The following is a 12,273-nucleotide window of genomic DNA, read 5'->3' on the forward strand; positions in this document are numbered from 1 at the left end:
TAACTTAATGTATGACTGAACTAACTGGTTCATATTTCGTTTCAGTCTTGGAACAATAACAATAGCTTTCTGAACAGGGTCTTCTAAACAAAGAATCGGTGTTTACGTGGGACGTTCCTTTTCAATGATGCATAATGACATCTTAATGCTTATTCCTGCAATTTAGATATCCATCTGGCTATTTGGACTTCAGGATTCTTAAAATTTAAGAGCCATGCCAAGGATGCATAACCTATGTGGCGTGGAATTTGCTGTGATAGGTGTAATGGTGGTAATGTTCCATGCCTTTAATTATGGCAAGCAACTGTTTCCTGTATATATATTAATTCCTTTCCGGTTGACCTTTTACTTCTTGGGACAAAACAGCACTGACACTCTCATTGCTATCATTCATGTCAAGAATAAATGCTTTGTCGAACTGAGGACACATCAGGATTGTTTCAGATGTGTTTGTAAAATGCCTTCACATATTCTTTTGGTCTCAAGAACTTTTGCTTGCTCTCTATCAGTGCAATGGAAGATAAGTCCTTCACAAATCTTCTATAGTAGGTGGGAAATCCCCATGAAATTTCTCAGCTGATGGACATTTTGGGGATGTTTCCAATTTTTAACTGCTGATATGTTATCTGGATCTGTACACATATCTTCAGAGATGACATGTCCTAATATTTTCTAAATGCTCTATGAAACTTTTCAAGACAATGATGATCCTAAACCAGATATATCAGACTAACTTCTGATATACTGGAATAACAGAATGACCTCTCAGCACAGTCTCCATGAGATGTTGGAATGTTGCCGGCACATTGCATAATCCAAATGGCATCGCCTTGAACTACCAACATCCTTGTTCAGTAGTAAATGCTGTCTTTTCTCGGTCATCGTGGTTAAATTAAGTGTTGAAAATCACTTGTTTCCAGAAAGAGCGTCCAGAATGTCATCAATTCTAGGAAGAGTCTAGCTGTTTTCATGGCGTTGTTCAACCGGCGATAGTTAACGTAATAGCTATTTGAACCATTTCTGTTTCTGACAAGGACAATGAGAGATGTCTAGGGATTTGTTTAAAACTCAATAACATCATTTTGTTGCATGACCTTAGAATTTTTCCTATGCTTTCCTGTTTAACAGTTGGTAGACATCTAGGGTGTTACTTGATTGGTGGATGATCTCCCATATCAGTTCTATGCTGAGCCAAACTTGCTCAACTCACGTCAAAAGATGTTTGGGAAAAAATACCTTGAAAACTCTTCAATTACATGTTCTGCACCACTCCTCTCTTCATGTATATTTTTTTCTCTGCAGTAGTGCTTCCCTCTACTTAAAAAATTGTATAGTATAAAGGTAAAACTACTGATTCAAAAACAATATGCTCTCTGAAATCAATTGCTTAGAGTACACAAATGTAGTTTTCTGCTATTAGAAGACAAACTGATTGAAATATAGATAACTGGTACATAATATAAAATAATCAGAATGCTGTACTTGTCATCTTAAACATCATGCTGCCAAATAGCAAGTCAGGACTTTGATTCTGCATAATAGATCATGTTGTAAGTAAAATCTATTAAGTTGACAGGTAGAATTCTAAAAATATGAAACAGTGGTTTATGAAATAATAAAGCATTTATACCCTTAAGGGAATCAAAATTTACAAAAAAAAGCTCAATATTGTTTGCTTTATTAATTTTTCAATGCAATTTTAAGTTGCTTTATTTTTTTGTGCTAATATTTTCAATTTATTTCTACAGATAGGCAGAATTTCATGTTTAGTTACAAAACTCCATTGTTCAAGGTCCTATAATTGCTGTGCCAAGAATTTGCACTAAATTGTCAATCAAATTTTTTAATTTCTCAGTATCATCTCTTGTATCATTCTTTACTACTGGTAGCAGTACTTTCTGAATTTAAAACTATACTACAAATAAAGTCCAGAAATCTGCAACGCTTGGGACCAGAGGTTGTGCAGATTTTACGATTTCAGTACAGAAAAGATAATATTCAGACTAAAAGTGCAAAATAAATAAGGCGTATTAGATACATTTAATTAAATTATTATACACATTAATACAATAATCAATTATATGTATTAAATTATTATTACATAACATATATAAACTGATTATACATTACAAAGTCCGTAATCCGGACTCGTCGGGACTTCAACGATTCCGGATTATAGATCATCAATTTAAATCTGGTAAGATGGCATGCAGAAATTACACAATTAAAAATATGAAACAGTAATTTATGAAATAAAGAGCAATTATGATCTAAAGGGTATCAAAATTTACAAAAAAAAGCTTAATATTTATTTATTTTATTAAACATTTCTTTCAATGTAAGTTGTTTAAGATGCTTCCACAAAAAATTAAAAAAGTTCTTTTTTCTTGTGTCACCCAATGCCATACTCCTTGCATAATTTTGAGACGGTTATGCCTTTATCCATTTTTTGCAGAAATTCCACTTTTTGTTTGATGGACATCGAAACATGGTTTCGCTTTGTAGATCCTTTGGCAGCTCCAGAATTGGAAACTCTTTTTGACATAATCGAAAGTTCAAGCTTAATTTTTATAAAATTGCTCTAACAATCTGCAAAAAATAATAAGCCGGATCCAATTAGAAGACTAAGGAACAGCGCAATCTGCAACATTAACTGAAATGTCTTGGAATCAGTAAAAGATAATTTTAGCCTAGCTTATACAGTCCGTTATACATTAAACGTGCATGCATAAATGCACTACGCACATGCATAAACACATTACGTGCATGTGTAAAGCATACCGAAAGAAAATAAGTTTGTGACTTTGAAGTCCGGATTATAGATCATTCCGGATAATGGACGTTAGGATTACGGACTTTGTACTGTATTATATTGTTCATTTACATTAGGCGCCTCTATTTTAAAATCAGTATGAATCTGCTTCCGCTTTTCTGTCGGGCGTAGTTCTGAAATAGGTACCCCATCACTCCGCCGCTGCTGGAACCACTCGTACATGACAGCATCAAAGTTTGCCAATTTCGTCTCATGTAAAGATTTCCAATTTCGGATTCTGGTATTAGAATCACTGTTGCTGTAAAATTTCAACAGCTTTTCTTTATTGTTCCGGATATCATACACAGTCCATGTGACAATTCCATACGATTCTGCTACAGTAGCACCTGCCTCCATCTTTAGCTGAATTTCCACTTTTTTCATTACCGTCAATGTAACGTGTTTATGTTTTTCAACATTGCAAGCAGTAGCGCTGAAATTAAAAACATATTTAATTTTATTCACAAAATATCCGGATCAAAAAAGACAACATCACTAAAAATTCTCGTGAAATAACAAAGTTCAGAAAGTACAACAGTGTGAGGCGCGAACTTGAAAGAAGAGTTGAGTTAATCATCTTTTTTACCTCGATGCAGATTGGAGAGAAAAAAAACTCTTATCATGACGTCAATAATTTGGTATTTCCAGTATGACTCATTATTATTCGGTATTATATCATTATCCAATAAGTATTTTTATTCAATATTTTGTACTCCATGTAGCGGTTTCCAGAACCTATAAACTAAATTTTTATATTTTGAGAGGCAACGCGGATTTCAGGAATTGACGGGTTTTCGGTATTTGACTGTATCGCCATTCATTAGTTTAACGGGGCACTGTCATCACAATAAAAAACAAAATATCAAAACCACATGTGCAAATCATACGAAAAAAAATTTTTTTAAACATCACCTGTAGTCTAGAGGCCCAGATTTTAGATCATTCTGGATATTGGACTTTGTACTGTACTTATGGAAAATATATATTTATGAGTTTTATTTAATGGAATCAATATCACATATTGTTAATATTATCAGCAACTCGAAAGATATCACTTTAATATAATAGATGTAAATAATATAAGAGATCACTTTAATATAATATATCAAAAGTTTATGTACCTGATCAAGTTAAAAAAGGTAGCGGAAGTAAATTGGTTTCAATTCTTTGTAATTAGATGTTAATATTTAGTGAAACGCAAGGACACACATTCCGTTCTTGTCATGGAGGTAGGAAGTTAGATGGAGTAGCCCTAAACCGGTTTACCCATACCCTGCTTTGAAGCACTGGCGATCCCTTCTTTGTTGACCAAAACATTGGGTAATTTACCATTGAGTTCAATAGATTTTGACACAATCAGATGTAAATATTTTGTAATTACGTCGTAAATATACATATAATTGTATATATTTTCTTTTTCTACAATACTTCAGAGTCCTAAGTAAATGAAAAGAATACATTTTTAAACAACATTTCATTCTAAAGGGAATTAAATGCTATACTTTTCACAGAACAGTTTGCTCAGAATGGTTTAATTTACAAGTTTTCGTTAATTACATTAGAAAAAAAAATTTAAGGTAATTTGATTTGATTCGGTTGAGGATTACAAAAATTAAGATCAAAGTTTATTGTATTATTAAAATTATGCATTATTTCTTTTCTATTTATAGAGCTTCTTCCTAAAATACTTTCTCAAATATGACGTGATTTTTTAGCTTCTAAGGCATGTTTTAAATCGAAAACTATAAGTCAGTTTATAATTAATGCTCTATTCAGTCCATTTCAAATTAGAGCACCTTTTAATTTAATAGCGAAATACTTTAAATAGTACTTAACTTTCTCTGAATATTTCTAAAAGTAAGGATTATTTTTTAAATATTATTTAAAACTTGTAACTGACTTATTATAAAATATAAGGGGAATAATTCTTTTAATTATACTTATTAGATTTTTTACCCTTAATTTCAACAATACATATTCCAAAACAAAACTCTTCTTTATTACTTTCTTAAATACACATCTCATAGAAATTGCTTTACAATACCTTTTAACAGGTTGCTTTCCAGAACAATTCTTGCTTAAATAGTTTTATATCGTATTTGTCAACAGGATGTCATTTTATGTTTACAATTCAATGTTAAGATTATTTTATATTTAGATAATATTTATAATCATTATAAATTTAGATACGTTTAATAATTAGATTTCTTCACAGTAACTTTCACAGTTCTTTATGAATGAATAAATCCTTCATTTCAAATACATTTATAAATAATATAATAAATATTTACGTATTTTGTTAAAGGCAGATACATGCTTTTTGGAAGCACATGCATAAATACCCATACATATTTAATATTTTTCATTTCCGTCATATGGAAATCTTTAATTTCTGTGAATTCACTATATTTTTTGAGTAAAGTACAATTTTCATTCTCCAAAATTTTTCATTGCATAAAATATCTCTAAATTTAAAACAGTGTATATAGAAAAAAAGGAACTTTCTAAGGAAAATATACATAAAGGAAAAAACTTCTTACCTTTATCAGACCATTTTTTATTAATTTCATTCACTTGGATTTTTATCAAATATAAAGTTTATATAAAATAAAGGACAATTTAATTTTATAATAAAATTTATTTCTTAAGAAATTTCAAATTCCTTTTGCAATTTATTAAAATTCTTTGATGTGAAGTTCTGTGGTACAACTTTGGCTACTTTCCGAAGTTCTTTCAAGAATGTTTTTGTACACATCATTTCCGACCAACTCGTAGGTACCATTTCAGCTCCAGCTTCACTAGTTGCTAAAACTACTCCCAGTTCATCTTCAGCCGTTGTAAGATTATATGAGTGCATAGTTCCCATCGATGCAACTTTAGCCAATATAACGTCACCAGGCCTATAACACTTATACATTTCTACTCTATCTTTGTCTTTCAATCTCACGTCTTCTTTTCGAAGTACACCTCGAAAAGGTTCTTTTAAGACCGTATCTTCGATGCAATATATAGCACATTTTGCAAACCGTCGCCTTATTGCAGTTACTTTAGCTGTAACTACTGATCCTACAACAGGAACGAGGCTTCTTTCAAAACCCTTATCAACTTCAACTATTCTATTGTTTTTATCATCTTTGTAATCAACAAATCCAGTTAAACTAGAAAATATATATTCGCCTATACAATAAGTACCATCACCCGATGTACAATTTTCATTCGCAATGCATATACAATCTCCAGGTGTTACAACAGCAACACTTTCATTAGCCATGATGTTTACAATTCATGTGAGAAGTGTTGCCATTTTTTACACTGTTTCATAGAATGAAATCCATAAACTTATCTGGGATATACGAGTAGTTTGGGGTGAGACTAAATTTCAACTTGGCAGGAAATTTTGATTGGTTGGCTTTGGTGACGTCATTTTGACGTATTTAAACTCCGCCTCTCATGTGGTTTACAATCAAAACACATCATGCGCCATGTTTGGTCATGACCAAAGATGGGTTCTTCTCTTGCTTTACCAAGATATCCGTATAGCCAGGGCTTAAATTGCGTCGGAGCCCACCGGAGGCTGGCTCCGATACTTCTTAGTTTTAGGAAAAATTCATAATTTTAGCCGGAGCCCTAAATAAGAAGGCTTTAGCACTTCTTTTATGTAACTGAACAATAATTTCAGTAGAAATCTGGTCTTGGAAACTTTATTTTTAATAATAAAATTATATTAAAAATTGCTTATTAAATTCTAATTTATCACTTTGCATACTATTAAATTTTAATTATTTAATTACTTTAACCATTAATTTTTTTAATAATGAATTATTTAATTTTTTAATTGTTAATGATTTGATTAGTCATCTTATTCTCTTATTTATTCTTGTTCCTCTTTCCTGAAGGTCTTCTATACGGCTCTGGTACTTCTAATTTTTGAAATTAAACCCTGCGTATAGCTGACCGTTTTGTTTTTCTAATATGCTTCCTTAGGGATTATGACAGCCATATACTGGTAAAAGGCCTTAGACCATTTACCAAAGCAAAGATCCGAAATGGTTTATATGGTAAATAAGAGAGTTCGTAAGGAAGGTTATATTGTAAGAAGTTCGTTTGGTATGAAAACTTCAGTTTTCATAAAGCAAATGGATTAAATGCAGATATTTTTTCCCCATGAGAGAAAAGTCCTAAAACTGCTTCAACTGTTTTATTTTGTAAATGAAGATAAAATAGCGCCTGATATGTGTATGTACTAAAGAGGACTTTAATTATTTAGTGAAATAAATAAGGACAAAATACAAAATTTGATATTGTAGTTTAAAAATATGTTTTTATTTGATTAAAACACTCGAGAGCTAACTGCCTACAAGGAAGGATGGCTTCCTGGAGAACTTTCTAAGGGAAACGGGCTCATATACACATTACACATGAGGAAAAACACGAAAACGCCTATGCAACTACCCCAAATCATGTTTAGAATAAAAATTAATTTGTTATTTATTATCATTTGCGATTATTAGTGGTAAATATGTATTGAAATCCATTTAGAGCAAGATCTGCAAAGAAATGAATGCGGAAGAATCTAAATTCTCAGAAGAGATATGCAATTATCTGATTATAATCAGTAGAATTTGCTTTGAGTTAATCCATATTATGTAACGTTATCAAGTGGCTAAAAGTATAAAACACTGGTAATTAATTCTCCTTTCCTTGATTTGTAGTAGTTGAATGAAATGATCATAAGATAATTTCATGACAAAGAAGCACTTAAAAGTCTATCATGCCTGAAATCTGCTTGAATGTTGAGTCATAAGGGTACAAGATCTCAAAATATATGTTAGAATGTGTCTGCGGTCAAAAAAGGGTTGGAGTAACTCCTATACATTTTGTGTTCATTAAATAATCTTGTACAAATGATTAGGTAAAGTTTTTTAAGTCTTTTGCCATTAGTTGATCCATTAGCATGCTAATATAGTCTAACTTCATGCTTATTTTTACCCTATGTATCAATGATTTCTTATTATATACAGATAATATTAAGTTTTGGTCATTATTCATACTGTCAATAAATCAATATGAAGAATACATTTGTGATTTAAATTGAAAACGAGTAGTTCAGTGTTTACAGATTCATGTGATGTAATGAAAGTTTATAATAAAATTAAGAATATTCTATGGTTTATTTTCTTAACCCGCGAGCACACGCAATGGGTATGTCATACCCATGGGCATTTTTCTTTTTGTATATTTATCACTTATTCTTTCATAAAAGGACGAAACTTGGTGTAGCTGAGTTCAAGGCCACATACTTAAATGCGGGAAATTCCTAAGGTGACAGGTGCAACGGTTTTTTAGGAACAGCATTGTTTGGGCATCTCATACCCGCGCATGTACTCATGTTTCTCAGTGAGTCACTTCGCACTTCTCGTTTTCAAGCTTTTTTTTTCAAGTATAGGTTTTTCTTGAGTTGTAAGCATGACGCCGTATATTCCTTACGATGAAGAGATGAAAAGATTGAGAAATATTCTTAAAACAGTTTCTTCTGATGAGGATTCATTTAGTGAAGACGATGAAGATGTTGATGACAAAGAATATAATAGTCATCATGATTCATCCATAGAGAGTAGTGATTCAGATACAGAAACAGAAAAGGAAATTTTGCAATGTAGCAATGAGTTTTATGTTGGAAAAAATGGAGTAAAATGGAACAAAAATAAATTCCGGACTAATGTTAGAATTGGAGCCAAAAATATTATAACTAAACTCCCTAGAAATACGAAGTATTCTAAAGACGTCTCAACACCTTTAGATTCCTGGTCACTGCTTATCGATGAAGATATGTTAAAACATGTAGTCGACAATACAAATATTTATATTGATTGTACGTGGAAATTTCACTCATGAACGGGATGCGAAAGCAACAAATGAGTTGGAAATCAAAGCTTTAATTGGATTGCTGTATTTATGTGGAGTTTATAAATCATCCCATGTGAACGTAAGAGATTTGTGGGCAACAGGCAGAACGGGAATGGACATAGTTCGAGAATAAATGTCAATGAACCGATTCCTCTTTCTTTTACGATGCCTCCGTTTTGATGACATTAGAGATCGTCCCAGTAGAAGAGACGTTGATAAATTAGCTTCGATCAGAGAATTTTTTGGAAATTTTGTCACAAATTGCCAAAAGGCTTATACTTTAGGAGAGTATGTGATCATTGATGAGAAGTTGGAATCATTCAGAGGTCGTTGTTCCTTCAAACAAAATATGCCCAACAAGCCAGCAAAGTATGGCATAAAAATATTTGCTCTTGTAGACGCAAGGGTATTTTATACCTGGAGTATGGAAATTTATGCTGGTAAACAACCAGATGGGCCATTTCAAGTTGAATTTGGTACAAGCGAAGTTGTCAAACGTTTAATAAGGCCCTTATACAACTCTGGTCGAAATTTAACAGTTGATAATTGGTATATGGGATTTGAATTATCTCAAGATCTCCTAAAGAAGAAAATTACGATAGTAGGTACAATGCGTAAAAATGAGAGAGAAATCCCACCTGAGTTTCTGGCAGAGAAAAGAGAAGTATATTCTTCAATTTTCGGTTTTCAGAAAGAAGCAACACTTGTATCTTATGTGCCGAAAAAAAATAAGAGTGTGATCCTGTTATCCACAATGCATTCCGGCGATCAAATCGATGAATCTACTGGGGAATCTAAAAAGCCTGAAATCATTACATTATATAACATGACAAAAGGAGCAGTCGATGTTGTAGATGAGATGGCAGCTGCGTATTCTACAGCAAGAGTAGCACGTCGATGGCCTATGGTGATTTTCTTTTCAGTGTTAAACGTGGCTGCCATTAATGCAAGAATAATTCTACTATCAAAGAAGGAACTACCAACGGAATACCATACCAGGCATACTTTTCTCAAAGCCTTAGGGATGCAGTTAATAGAAAATGTTCAAAATGAACGACGACGAGCATCTGTAGTTCCTGATTCTAGACAAACACTGACCACCAATGAACATGTTAACAATGAACCACCCCCCAAAAAACCTAAAATTACAAGAGGTGTACAGAGTGCCCCAAGAAAAAAGATAGAAAGACTAGATACATTTGTGAAAATTGTAGCAAAAGTACGAGTATATGTATGGAACATATGACCTCATTTTGTAAACAATGTTCAAAATATTGTAAGTAAATAATTTTACCTCTCCTTATTCTTTCATATTTTGTCTAAAATGAAGTATTAACTTGGTTTTACATTTTAATTTCTTTTAAAAATCGATTAATTTTATTCGGCAAATTTTTAATTACAAACGTTTTATTCAGGTATGACATACCCGGCGCGTGTTCTAGTGTTCGTCGGATCGGTGCGTGTGCTCGCAGGTTAAATGAAACTTTGTTTTTCCTCTGGAAAAAAATCCAAATAGCTTTATGTAAGAATCATTAAAGAGATCTTCATCAATAACAATGTGTTAATTAATGAAAACTATATACTTGTGTCTATATCAATAATAATAAGGCCCTTATACAACTTTACAAACTCTTTCCTTTGAAATCTGTGTATAAGCCTTAGTAATCTCAAGGTGTGAGATTTATAATGTTGTAATAATCTGAAAAGTCGCTTGACTTTAATATGTATGCAAGTTTCATGAAAAATTAAAAGCTGTATAATTTGCATCCATACATAAAAGCAAGAGCTATGTATACATAAATTCTAGTTTTACTGTGTGGAGCAAATCAACAAAAGCATTATCAAAGCATCACTATCAACAGTTTCATCACAAAACAACTACATTGCAGAGCATGTTTCCAAAGTATATCAATTTTTTAAAGTACTGATTCTACTGAAAATGTATTGTTTACAAGATAAATAAATAGCTCTTGCATGCTTCGCCACTTTATAAAATTTTTAAAGATTTTATTTTTATTTCTGTTATTGGTTGTCATATATCTGCATACTTTTGCAGCCCAATGATTTATTTACTGTATGAAATTTATTAATCAATTCTCTTGGAATAATTTAAGTTTTCACTATTCATAAATTGTTATTGTAATCACTAGCGATTCAAAAATGCTCGATAACAAAATACAGTAGCATTTTCAAAAACACTAAGATTTACACTTATATGAATTTAAGAATTTTAAAGCACTTATTATATTTTTGTGGCATTTTTAATCATTTATTTAAAGAAATACCAGCATGCTCTGATTTGTCAGCAGATACTGAATTATGATTTTCCTTTGTAATAATCAAGTGCGATTGTTATTCCTATTATGTTCTCTATCTGTATATGATGTTACTATCTATATTTGACTGAATCTGTAACTGCATATTTCATGCTGAAACTTTTAGTTCTTTTGCACATATTGTTGTGATACGTCCTAATAAACACATTATATGTCGATGTTTTGTAAAATGATGTTGCTAACTGTACTGTATGTGTACCATCAACTGGAGAACTTTACACTAATAATTTAGTAGTGAAATACTGCGACAGAATATGAGATCAAAAACTGATTAATAAATTACTTGTGTAACTAGCAAGGATGAAGTAGTGACAAGATTAAGAGCATTTTAAATTTATATACTGTTTTTAATTCATCATATTTTAATTTATAAACTATTTAGAGATTATTTTACATACAATATATTTACATGATGAGATATCAATATATATGATCAAAAGAATCATGAATAATAAGAGTTTCATTATTTCCAATGGCATCTATAGCAGCTTTCTTGTATGAAGTTGTTGCAATATTTTCAGTACTGCATGGACTTTTTCTTTTCTTTCTCGTAAAAAAGAAATTCTTTTGTTTCCCTGCTTTTTTATTTGTAGGTTCATAGTTCACCATTTTCAATTTCGGCTTTTCGTTCTTTAATTTTGTAATCACTTTATTCAGTGTGTTTTCAATATCTCCCAAAGTTATATTATTTACTGTTGTTGATTTTACAAGTTTTGATATGATACTCAGTTGATTTATAATATGGTGCTTGGTTCCTGATTTTTTTAATTTTTGTGCTGATAGATCAAGAAAGAGTTTTACATCATTTGATTCTTTAGTTTTAGCTGACTGTTCTCTATTAAGTAATCTTGTCTTTAAAATTATTGCATGTATATGTTTACAGACACTTCCTTTAATCGTGGCATCTGTGCATGTGCATACAAATGCATCGTTACAAATTTTGCACCATTTACAAACAATGTTACAATTAATGCATTGTGTATGTATTTGAGTAACAGTATATTCAAGAGTAGGGTCACTTTCTGAAATCACATGCCAAGAAAACTCATTGATTTCTGTGATATTATTAGCTGGAAAATTTATTGCTCTGTTGTGTCGTAAATTTGTTTGGTTGATCTTTGATGTGTTTGGCCCTTTTGTTGTTTTGATAAATCTCTGGAACCGTTTATCTTGCACCATATTAATAAGCTTCGCAATGCACCTATCAACCCTCTTGTT

The 12,273-nt window shown here is 31.5% G+C and overlaps 1 protein-coding gene across 1 annotated transcript; it reads right to left on the reverse strand.

Annotated features, from left to right (window-relative positions):
* Positions 1-5,430: 5,430 nt before the first annotated feature.
* Csl4 (exosome component 1 Csl4) lies at positions 5,431-6,112 on the reverse strand. Its single transcript, XM_035355814.2, has one exon. It carries the CDS (start codon positions 6,081-6,083, stop codon positions 5,457-5,459), a length of 627 nt encoding a protein of 208 aa, XP_035211705.1. The 5' UTR covers positions 6,084-6,112; the 3' UTR covers positions 5,431-5,456.
* Between the last annotated feature and the right edge of the window lie 6,161 nt (positions 6,113-12,273).

The sequence above is a fragment of the Stegodyphus dumicola genome, chromosome 2 (assembly GCF_044657685.1).
Source record: "Stegodyphus dumicola isolate Sdum_Otavi_A_Nest chromosome 2, ASM4465768v1".
NCBI lineage: Eukaryota > Metazoa > Arthropoda > Arachnida > Araneae > Eresidae > Stegodyphus > Stegodyphus dumicola.

Bases quoted from the DNA above. Each gene is read 5' to 3' on its own strand.
- Csl4 (XM_035355814.2), bottom strand. From the start codon at position 6,083: ATGGCTAATGAAAGTGTTGCTGTTGTAACACCTGGAGATTGTATATGC.